We start from the raw sequence: 12,089 nt of genomic DNA on the forward strand, positions 1-12,089 counted from the left end.
TTATATTGGAGGAAACATACTTTAAAATTATTACCACAAGTATAATTTTAAGAATGAAAATTTGTACAGTATTTTCAGTTTTATTATAAAAATGCACACACAACAAAGATTGTCATTAAGTCATTTCTTGGCTCTACTTGCATTCAGTACTTGCTCTTGAGCAGCTTTCTTTGCCTTTACCATCTCAACGAGTTCCTAGGAAGGGAGAAAGGTAAGAACTGTCAGAATTTAAAAATAGACACAGCTAGCATTTGGCACAAATATGTAAAAAATTGAAATTGGATGAAACCTATAACTAACATACTATTCAAATTGTTGACTTCACTAACTGCCAGGGGTAGAAACTTTCTAATACTGGCACCATAAACCACTGGTATTGAAATAAGCATGACAATGTATATTATTAACCAGTTACTATACATAATCAAAACATTAACAAGTTACAATTCACATGATAATGTAATCTATAAACTCTAAATCTACAACCTTATATCGTTTCATGCAGTCCTTCTTTGTCCTGCCAGGCACTGCTTCTGCTATTTTTTCCCATCTTTCAGGTGTATTTACTGGGTATGTTTTCAAAGCTTGTTCTAAAAGCTTCTGTTCTTCTGTTGTCCAAGGGGTGAAATCCGTGCATGGACCTGTTTAAGAAACATTTTTATTTAAAGAAAACTGTCTTAGAACACGTTGCCAGTTGAGTCTTGGTACACAAGTATCTGCTAAGTGGCCATTCTAATCTGGGATGTGTAATTTTGAACAAACTTCTGGGGATGAGGAATACCAATAAACCTCTAAGTGTTATTAATAAGAGAAAAAACTTCAGATAGCTCACATCCCAGAAAATTAAACATCTCAAAGGCTTTTTAATTAAACACATTATTACAGAAAATTTTTGCCTTGTATTGGATTCTTACAACCTAATATACTCAATATGATTTTTTAAAAACGGTCTGGTGAGTTTATAGTACCAGTGGACTGTTGGGCTCAAAAACACAACAAGTTATTTAAAGAGTTCTGACAGATCTAGTTCCTTACAGGATAGAGAAAAGTTTCCTCACAGTTAAGAGTAAACAAGCCGGCCGGGCGCGGTGGCTCACGCCTGTAATCCTAGCTCTCTGGGAGGCTGAGGCGGGCGGATTGCTCGAGGTCGGGAGTTCGAAACCAGCCTGAGCAAGAGCGAGACCCCGTCTCTACTATAATAAATAGAAAGAAACTAATTGGCCAACTAATATATATAGAAAAAAAAAAAAAATTAGCCGGGCATGGTGGCTCATGCCTGTAGTCCCAGCTACTTGGGAGGCTGAGACAGAAGGATCGCTTGAGCCCAGGAGTTTGAGGTTGCTGTGAGCTAGGCTGACGCCACGGCACTCACTCTAGCCTAGGCAACAAAGCGAGATTCTGTCTCAAAAAAAAAAAAAAAAAAAAAAAGAGTAAACAAGCCTAGCAAAATTAAGCCAAGTGTCCAAGGTTTCAGAGCTAAAGAGGTAAGCTGAGATTAGATTCAGCATTGTAGTGTGGCATTCTTTTCACCACATCTGCTAAAGTCTTGTGGAGCCAATGCTAAGTACCTCTAGCAACTGCTGTGGTTCTTCAACTAACCCTTTTATATTATATTTATTATATTTATATTTTGACAAAACACCTAATAAATACATGTGCCAGAAACATATTTCTTAAGGATGTAAGTATTACACAGCCCACTTCTGTAGGTAAAATAAGAATATTAAATGGTTGAAAGCTGATTTGGTTTTTCAATGTTAATAGACTACTCAAATTTAGTTATTTCAGACCATGCAGTGAAATCGCAGACCTAAACTACCAGTAGCCTGACTATGGCTTGAAAATTATAGTCCTGTGAAATCTGGTACAGTTGAGCCTAGAAACCAAAGTTATTTCTCAAAGAAAAACACCACTACCTACTCAAAACAAGAGAATTTGTATTTGTTTGAAAGCAAATTATAAGCTTTTTTGAAGGTGGCTTTTAAGTTCTAGGAAGCCTTAGTTGAATTTCTTTCTTTCTTTTTTTTTTGAGACAGAGTCTCGCTTTGTTGCCCAGGCTAGAGTGAGTGCCGTGGCATCAGCCTAGCTCACAGCAACCTCAAACTCCTGGGCTCAAGCAATCCTACTGCCTCAGCCTCCCGAGTAGCTGGGACTACGGGCATGCGCCACCATGCCCGGCTAATTTTTTCTCTATATATTAGTTGGCCAATTAATTTCTATTTATAGTAGAGAAGGGGTCTTGCTCTTGCTCAGGCTGGTTTCAAACTCCTGACCTCGAGCAATCCGCCCGCCTCGGCCTCCCAGAGTGCTAAGATTACAGGCCTGAGCCACCGGTGCCTGGCCTTGAATTTCTTTATATTGGTCTAAAGCCCTCCTTAATACCACAGATTTAATTCATTTCCTCTTGGAAAAATAACAGGAGTGATATGCAATTATTTTCTGCTGTTCACACTACTAAAATGAAAAGTAATTTTGCAAAATTCCTGTAATAAATAATTATTCAAAAAATGGTGCCAGCTTACTGTTTAATGGTACAATTGAAGAGAGAAGCGCTTTCCCATTAAGCCCATAAAAGAGGTACAGCATCACTGCTGATCACTCCTGTCCTCACAGAAAGGAGATTGGTAAAAACAGGGTCTGCTTCCAACATGGAAACAAGTCCCACAGAAAGCTGAGAATATGGTGCTAATACCTGATATTTTGTGAAGAAGATTTAAAAAGCAAGTGAATAAACTCCTTTAGAAGTGCCCTCCAGATGTGCTGAAACTTTACTTTGTTACTTATGTTTATCAAAAGAGCCAAAATAATGCCTAACTCAGACAAATTACCCCTGATTTTTACAACCATTGTTCCCTTCTATAGAACATTGTTAAATCTTTCATATTTTTAAACTGAAATTTGGGGATGATAAACCATACTAAGAATATGGGTAAAACTGGGGGACTATCAGAAGATGAGAACAGCTTACATACAGTCAAGTCTATTAGTTAATCCAAAAGCATATTTCCAAGATAAGTTTAAGGAGAGAAAGTATTGGTGGCTCACAAATGCAGGAAGTGAAAGAACTTTTTTCACAAAGCAAAACTTTTTTCAAACTAATTTTTGTCACAGCAAGAAAAAAGTCACATCCCCAGATACATGAACAAGTTTCATGAGTTAATAATTCCCCATATTAATAGGTGTACACTGGTATTTTCTATTCAAGAACCACTAAATTGATTTTCGTGACCCAGATATGGGTCCTGATTTGAAGTAGGAAAAACACGGGCCCAGAGTAAACAAATTAGCTAGAATACCTGGTAATATTAGCACACTAATAGTTTTTAATTTTGAAATAATATCGGAAGAATAGAAAATCCCTCTGTACTGAGAATCTATAAATGTAAACATTTTACTGTATTTGCTTTTCTTTCTCCCTGGGTAGACATACTTTGTTCTATTAATATAACATGAAAATAAAATGCAGACATGATGTCTCTTTACTCTTATATATTTTAGTATGTTTTTCCTAAAAAATAAAGATATTTTCTTAAATAATTACAGCACATTTTTCAAAATCAGGAAATTACCCTTGATAAAATACTATTATTTTTTCATTTGTCCCATTAATATCCTTTTGGCATTTGAAATGGAAGAACTGCAATTCTCAATTATTAATGGTTAGCTGAAGTAAATCTGTGGCTGTCATAAAAATGTATGCTTCACAGGTTCCAGTCTGCCAAACATTTCATTTTGCAATCATTCTGAACACAGACCCTCAAGTCTTATATATCTTCAAGTAGCCTAGGTATAGGCTAGCATTTTCTGCTTCTAGAAAAACAAAGTGTAATTACCTTCAAATCGTTCTGAAGGTGTTGCATTGTCTGCTTGAGGTACCACTCCATGTTCTTTTTTAAATTTATCAAATGCCTTTTTATTTATGTCATCTTTTTGATGAGGGTCTGAGAAATGAAAAATTTCAAATACATAACAGATCATCTTTCAAATAAATTGCATAAATTATTTTTAAAATATGTATTCAAAGTATTAATAAATTGATTTCTCAAAACTGCAACTCACCAAGTTTTTGGAGACTCTTTGCTTTACTGATAACATCTTTGGCGGTTCTTTTGACTCCAGAAGAAGAATGTATGTTCATGTAATTAGCAATAACTTCCCATCTACAGCCACCAATATAATAGTTTAATAATAAAGAAAAACAAAAGCCATTACATTTTTGTACTACAGAAGGGTTAGTTATAGTATCTACAGAATGAGCTCCAAACTGGAGGTTTAATTATGCTACTGCTCTAAATTACTATTGCCTACAGTATAGTTTTTGCTTTTCATAAGTTTAAATTAACTACATAGAATCTTGGTTTTAAGTTTGTACAAAAATTTACAGATGCTGTGTACAAATCAAGGGAAATAAAACCACACATTTGTGTATACTGCCAATGAAACACTTTTTAAGAAAAGGAGATACATTATTCTAAAAATGGAGCCTTAGTTTTGTCATCTATGGAATGAGAGAAACTAGATCTCTAAGGCTTCTTTCGATTCTAAACTCAGACTTTGAAGTAAGCTCCAGTTTGAGGTGGGAAGCAACAAAAGAGCAAGACTACAAAAGAGAAACTATAGCGCAAAATCTAGTTCCTAGCACAAGCCAAGACAGAATAAGCCCACATAGTCAAGGTTTATGTCTCATGATCGTCAATTTCCTCAGCAGTTGATGAAGCATCTTGCTGTATGTATATGTGTTGGTGTAATGGATAAGATCAACAGGTTCAAAATGCACCTTGCTTTTCACACTTTCCAGTGTGGCACAGAATTTACTAGAAGTCAGTCTTGAGAATTTAGACTCAAGCTTATCTCTGGTAGTTTCTGCTTTAACCAATGCTGCTATTTGAATGTTTGCCTATATTATCTCCAGGCTCCAGTATATGGTGAAGAGAATTTTCATTAAAACCAGTACCTTGAATTTGTTCCAGCAGGGAAAAGATTCACAGCTTTAATTAGTAATTGCAGATCATCTTCTGACCAATTTTTACTGCCATTTCCACTTCTGCCGGTTGATTTTTCTGCATTCTTAGATGCTTGTCGCATACGAGCCTCAGCTTCCTCTTTCTCTTTTCTAATTTGCTCATTTACTTCTTCTATCTACAAAAATATCATAGGTACGTCAAGGGCTTAAAGTGTCTTGCTATTCCATACACCCTTTCTGGCTGGAGCTTTGTGGTCCAACTCTTAATGTCACTCTCACTCTGACCCTATACTCCTCCCAGGCAATCCTCAAACCAGCATCAGCTTTTCACTCTGGCTTTTCCTCCTCTAGCTTCTAGGCTGCACAGATCTGCCTGAGGGACCAAGAATCTCCCACCACCTGACCTGCCCAGTACCCATGTCATGTGACTTCCAGACATCCTGGACACTACTTGGCAAGTCTATGGTCACTGGATTATTCACCCGCAAGGCCATTTCAAACCTCTCTTTAAACTCATATTCACCCTTTTCAGCAAATAATCTCATTTATTCTCTACAAAATGGTAAAGGCATAGCAAAGTGGTCTCTGTTTTATCTTGATGTTCTACCCTTTACATTGTTCCTTCTAATCTACCTTCAAACATGCACAAGTAAAAAACAAAAACTTTTACTTGCCTTTGTTGCTTCTGTCAGTCCCAATAATTCTAACTATGAAAAGTTTTTTCTTATCCCTATCATCACTTTCATAGTTTGAGCCCTTACAGTGAGATTCTTTTAACTAGCTACTTTACATCTTTTGGATGCATTCTGCTCACAAATGCCAGATTAATAGTACAATGTTGAATCTCAGTTACTCAAAGATCTGCAGTAATGGAAACTGGTCATTATGGCATTAAAAACCTGCTTAATTTGGCTCTACTTTTTGTAAGCATAATCATCTCCCACTCTTCCTCCCCATAACTTTCTACTTCTATCTCTATTTTATAGCACATGCTGTTCTTCTGACCTTCATTTTAACATGATCCTTCCTTCCAGGCTGGTTCAATCCCTTCACTGAGCCTTCCTTGGCCACTCAGATCTGGAGTCTGGCACTTCCTATCTAACCTACAGTATTTACTGTGGGCTCTCTATCTTTTGGTCCTTAAGTGTTTTCTTTCCAGTATAAATGTTTGGCATAACTCCTTTGTGGCAGCAATAGCATTAGGTATTTCTCAAAAAAAACCTAGGCATAGTGCCATATATAGTAGGTACTAATATTTGTTGAACTGAATTGAATTTCTGGGCCTGTTTCCTTATCTGTAAAGTAAAAGGTGTAGAATACTAGACAGAACAAAGATCTCTTTTGGTTCTAAATGTTATCATCCTATGAAAATACTCAAGGAATAATCAAAATAATTATTTTCCTTCATAATGACTTTGCAAAAACTAAGACTAATGTGCTAATAAATAACACAAATCAAACACTAAGCATGGTAAAAACTATAAACATTAAATCCAATTTAAATAAAAAATAGCACTTACTATAAACAAAACATAATGGGAGATACAAAGAGAAATCAGATACTCTTTGCTCTTAGTAACTTATATTTTAGGTAAAGAAACAGGCAGAATTAAATGCTAAATATAAGTAGAAGTAATGTGTTCTTCTATTACCTGTTTTTCCAGAGTAGCCTTTCCTACTTCTTTTGTAGATGATGTGAGTGTTTCATTCAAGCACTGTAAGCTAAAGAAAAAAAGGCATGAAACTTTATTCTAAGGTTAAAAGAAGACTTCGACAGCAGTTCCATTGGTATACCTTGCTAGTTCAAGGCGATCACAAAGTTTTTCCACTTCTTCCATCATTTTAACCCGCTCTGCCTCATTGTCAGAAAAGTGATTCCAGGTCTAGAAGCACAAGCACAAACATTTCCATCTTATATCTACTGACACTCAGTAATACATCCATTAACACAATTATTAATATTAATACAAAGCATGAGCTCTCAGAGGTTCTTGACGTGAACATACACGATGGCATTTTGCCTGTCCCCAGTTGTACTCTAGTCCCCAGTTGTACTCTAGAGTACAACTCTAGTTGTACCTCCCAGAGCTCTCCCCAATCAGCTAGCAATGAAAAGCATTATACGAAGCAGACTGAGAAGTAAAACGGAAAAAAGAAGATGGTGCAGAATGCCTAGGGATATTATAAAAGTCAGAATGATTCCTCAGAGAACACTTAAGGATTAAGAAATTATGTATGACTCAAAAATCCCTTTGTTTGGCTGCCTGTTCTGTCTAGTGTGTACTCAACTGTAAAATCTACTGAATTTTAAATGTGAAAGAAAAATATAATACGCTAAGGAACAGGAGGCGTTAGCAAAAATTTTGATTAACTGAAGATTATGCTCAGAATGGAACAGCATGATGTACGTGGACATATAAGAAGTAATTGGAAAGTGCTTTCCATGCTTTAAGCTGCTGCTGACACTATGTCTCCTGTTCCTCACTTCTTGCTTCCTTAACCAATGCAATCCGGCTCTCACTAAGGTTCCAATGCTTCTTTTACTGTTGACACTTCCCTACATTTCCAAAAGCACTACTGATATTTTTCCTATCTGTCTGGTCACTCCTCCTCCTCAGGCTTCTCTTCCTCCATCAGTATCTTAAGTATTGGTGTTTGTCATGGTTGCATCCTCTACTCTACTCTCCTCACTCTATACTTTCTCCCAGGGTGATCTCCTCCACTTGCAGAGTTTCTAGTGCCATCGAGATGTGGATGAGTCTGTGATAATCCTGCTTTTGAACTCTAGACTCATACACCCAGTCACCTACTGAGCATCTTCATATGAGTGTCCTAACAGGCCCAACATGCCACAACCTGAACTCATCATTTCCCCCCAGCCTTTTCCTCCTCCTTTGTCTTCTATTTCAATGAATGCTGCCACCATCCAGCCAGTATTCCATGCAGTGAACCATGACATATATAAACCTCACTCTTATTCTATTATCTGCAACACAAGATCAATTCCAACAGGTAGCAAATTATTCTAGTTCTTAAATGTCTTTTCATTTTCTTTTCCATTCTCACATCTGTACTTTGAAGGCCACAATGCTGTCACCTGCATTGTGGCAAGACTCCTAAATTGGTCTCTCTGCCTCTAGTCTTCTCTCAGAACCCTGACCAAGACAAACTCAGGATCAGCTTTAAATTCTTTGGCAAGACCTATAAAGTCTTTCAAGACCTGGCTCCTCCTTACCTCTTCAAGTGCCCCTGGCTCATTAAACCTCATTTCTCTGCATCTCTATATTCTCAATACTCTTATCTCTAATCATGTATTAGAGATGCTGCTTCACCTGCCTAAAATCCTACTAGATCCAGACTATAGTTCCTTGACTATATTCTTGGAAACTTCTCATCTTGAAGTGAACTGCCTATTTACTTGTCATTTCCCATCACAAATCAGTGGATTCCTTGAAGGCAGGGACTGTGTCATCGTAATATCCACAGTTGTAACTGCTTTGTACACCGTAATTTATCTGATAAGTATTTACTATGAATGAAGAAATCAACTCATGAGAGAAAGGAGCAACAAAACAAAGTTAACAAATGCCAGAACTTATATCCTCATTCATGCATAATCTCTAAGAACTAGTCAAGCTTTCTATTTCTAAATTACCTTTTTAAGGTTTTTATTGAGTTCTCATTATATGCTGAATGTGCCAAGTACTACATGTGAATTATCTCATTTAATCTTCACAACTCTATGAGCAGGTATTATTTCAGCCAGTTAGGTGAGGAAAGTGAGGCACTACTGAAGTAACCTCCTGAGGTAACCTCCCACAATTAGGAAGAGGTAGGTGGAGAATGACTTGAAACCCAGATACCTTGCCCTGAGCCCATGTTCTTCTCCACTTTAAGAGTACATCCTTCTGAAAACAATCTTCTAAGGTAAAATTTGAGAAAAATGTCTTATTTTTTCTATTTAGAGTTTTCTTTTCCTTACCAAAATGCCTAGAGACAACTAGCGCTTATATTTTTATTAAACCTCTTTCAAAGCCTGCTGATGGGGCAGGTTAATTTAAACTGTATTATCTGAAGATTTGGGATGGCATATATTAGACTACACATGTTAGTGTCTAGAGCCTTCTGGATAGTCACATGAGAGAATTTTGCCATACATATTCAACATTTACATACTTGCTAAATTTAACTACAATGATATAAAATATCCTGTGTGGCAATTTCTACCTATAGCTTGGAATGTCACTAATTTCTTCATTCAATAAATACTATTTAATAAGGAATAGTACTGCTGACTATCAGTTTAAAATGTAAAAACATGTCTTAGACGAGATTATACTTAAAAACTTTAGGGGGTTTTTGGTCAATATTTTTTAGTGGAAATTGCTATTTGCATGAAAACTACCAGTACCAGTACTCACCCAAATGATATGCCTTTGTTTAGATAAAAATGAAAGCTTTCAGAACCTAAAAATAAGTTTAACTCCTAAAAGAATGTTTTCTAAGATTAAAATTAATTTTATATCACTAGGAAGCAAAAACCAGCTAAAACTAAATTGTGGCACATTCTCAGAAAAATGATTTGGTTTCTCCAACAAATCAACATTGATTGGGGGGCAGGGAGAGAAGTAGTGGTGACAGGGGGCCTGTCACAGAATGAGAGTGTCCTAAGAGACACAGCTGAAGCCTTTGTATTTACCTTATCTGAATCCTAGTTTGAATAAACCAAGTATAAAAAGATATTGCTGAGATAATCAGGGAGATCTGAATATGGACCTGGTATCAGAATATTAAGCAACTTTTTTTGTTTGATAATGGCAAGATGGTTATATTTAAAAAGAAACTATGAGGGCTGCATACTGAAATATGCACACATGAAATTCATCAAAAGTTAATTGAAAAACAAATTTACTTTTTAAGATAAAATGTGTACATCTGTTCAATTGTATTTGCACAGTATAAGACAAGAAATATCTTTTACGCTCCATCAGCAACTTGGTTCACTAGTGCTTAGTGTTTGTTCAGTCTGACATACCTTGCAAGTGTTTCGAAGTTTTTGCCTTTCCTTTTTAATGGCTTTTTTCTGGATATCTTTTTCCTTCTTTGCCAATAATGCTTGCTGTCTAACTTCCTCTTCTTCTTTCTCCTTAGCTAACCGAGCAGCTTCTAATTCAGCTTGCCTTTGCTTTAAAAAAATGGGGAGTAAAATCATTTTAATAAGGAAATTAAAATTTCTAAATGCTTATTAAAAAATTTCAATGTTTTAATAAATTATATTAGAAAGGTGACAAGTCAACTTATTAAAGACTGAAGGTTGAACTGGGAAAGACAGCTGGTAAAGATCTACAAACATTTATCAGAAAATGTAAAACAGACATATTAAAAATAAGCATAGTATTAAAGGAATTTATATGACATTATATTTTTGCTCAATAAAAACTTGCTGGTAAGGAAGATCTAACTATCAGTTGTACCAACTTGTCATGATTCATTCATAGTAGCACCCAATTCTCTGCTTCTAGATAAGATAGATTTTTAAGATAGATTTGAATATTAAAGATCTTATAAACATTTAAAGTTCATCTTCTTCAAATGTAATCTTACTTTTTCTTTAGCTTCTTGCTCCTTCCGTTTGGCTTCTGCTTTTGCTTTCTTTTCTGCTTCTTTCTTGGCTTTTTCTTCTTCCTTGAATTTTTTTATCCTTGGATCACAGCTATATGCATTATCTACCAAAACAAAAAGTTAATCTTTTGAATTTCTAACATTTCACAAACTTTAAACAAAAATCAATTATACTTACCAACTAATGTTCTTATTCTGTTCATTTCTTCTTTTTTTCTTTGTGCCCTTGTTGCTCTGTTCTGTTTTTCAATCCATCTCCTCTCATCACGACTATAAAACAGAAAATTATATTGGAAGCAAAATATTGCTTATAGATGGTATGACAGGAAAATGTAATATTTTATAAATTTATATTAAATAATGTTTTAGAAGGTTAAAATGCTATGTCATCACTAACATTAAAGGGTGATTCTATTTAGTAGTAATTTGGTCATTTTTTTGGACATTCATGCCAAAAGAATTTCCCTACATACACACATAGTAAAACTAAAATAACACTTAAGTAACCAGAAGAAAAAGAATTTGCTAAATTGAGGTATTTGACAATTACATTACTCAGCAATTTCTTTCTTAAGTATATCCTAATCAATTGGTTTGGCCCCATCTAGTTTAACTTGTGAGAAGAGATTTCAAAGTATCAAAAAACTCATTTAAAAAGGATATACAAAGAGAAAATGTATGTGGTGTATTTTTACATCATCACAAATACCAAAGAACCAAATATCTTTTTTATTATTAATGTACACACATACCATTCTGCTTTTTCTTTTTCTTCTTCATCTAAATAAGAAAATTCTCTCCAAGAATCAAAATTATACCTAATATAAAAAGAAATAAAATGAAATCAAGGCAGAACAAATGAAACTTTCTTTTAAAATTAAGTTAGATACATATAATTTTAAAAAATAGTAATGGCAAATGGATGAGTTTGTTTTAATGAATCCCTTCCCTCCATTCTGGTATTGAATTATTAAGTTCAAGTCCTCGTCTTCTTTTATTTAACGACACTGCATTTTGTTGCCATCTGTAAGTCAAAATCATACTTCTCTGCTATCTCTTCTTTGTTAGGGTGTCTCTCTTGACTAGGACTTGATAAAGTTTTCCCTGCCTTCACTTTCACTTGTCTGCAAAGTCTTAAGGTAACCCTAGTAGTGGTTTTCATGTCTTTGATACATATCTTCTAAAGGTAAAAAACAACTCAACTGACAGAACTAAATTTTGTTATTTTTGTTCTACAGTGATTTTATGTTTTTGTGTATGTTTAGTAAAAATTAATGAATCAGTGACAGAGACAAATAGTACTGTCTCCTTCCTCATGTACTCAAGTACTTTCAATATGAAGACAGCTAAATAAAAATGTGTTTATTTTTAGTGAATTCAAATGACTCCCCAATTTTAATTTTTACTGCTATAGTGTGCTGGATATCTAGAAATCTCATTAATAGAAAAGACTGAAAAACAATCATAAGAGCCTAAATATCACATAGGACATATACAAGAGTTT

General features: G+C 35.1%; 1 protein-coding gene across 2 annotated transcripts in view; it reads right to left on the minus strand.

Moving 5' to 3' along the window:
• Positions 1-42: 42 nt before the first annotated feature.
• Positions 43-12,089, minus strand: part of DNAJC2 (DnaJ heat shock protein family (Hsp40) member C2) — a 30,873-nt gene continuing 18,826 nt past the window's right edge. For both annotated transcript variants that reach the window (XM_012747082.3, XM_012747074.3), the window contains exons 7-17: positions 11,338-11,403; positions 10,764-10,855; positions 10,568-10,689; positions 9,999-10,148; positions 6,758-6,846; positions 6,616-6,685; positions 4,955-5,139; positions 4,060-4,160; positions 3,834-3,941; positions 487-641; positions 43-195 (exon numbers count right to left, since the gene is read on the minus strand). In XM_012747082.3, the coding sequence (XP_012602536.1) occupies positions 121-195; positions 487-641; positions 3,834-3,941; positions 4,060-4,160; positions 4,955-5,139; positions 6,616-6,685; positions 6,758-6,846; positions 9,999-10,148; positions 10,568-10,689; positions 10,764-10,855; positions 11,338-11,403 (1,213 nt within the window). In that variant the 3' untranslated portion in view covers positions 43-120. The remainder of the gene's footprint in view (positions 196-486; positions 642-3,833; positions 3,942-4,059; positions 4,161-4,954; positions 5,140-6,615; positions 6,686-6,757; positions 6,847-9,998; positions 10,149-10,567; positions 10,690-10,763; positions 10,856-11,337; positions 11,404-12,089) is intronic.

This window comes from Microcebus murinus, chromosome 9, assembly GCF_040939455.1.
Source record: "Microcebus murinus isolate Inina chromosome 9, M.murinus_Inina_mat1.0, whole genome shotgun sequence".
Lineage (NCBI taxonomy): Eukaryota > Metazoa > Chordata > Mammalia > Primates > Cheirogaleidae > Microcebus > Microcebus murinus.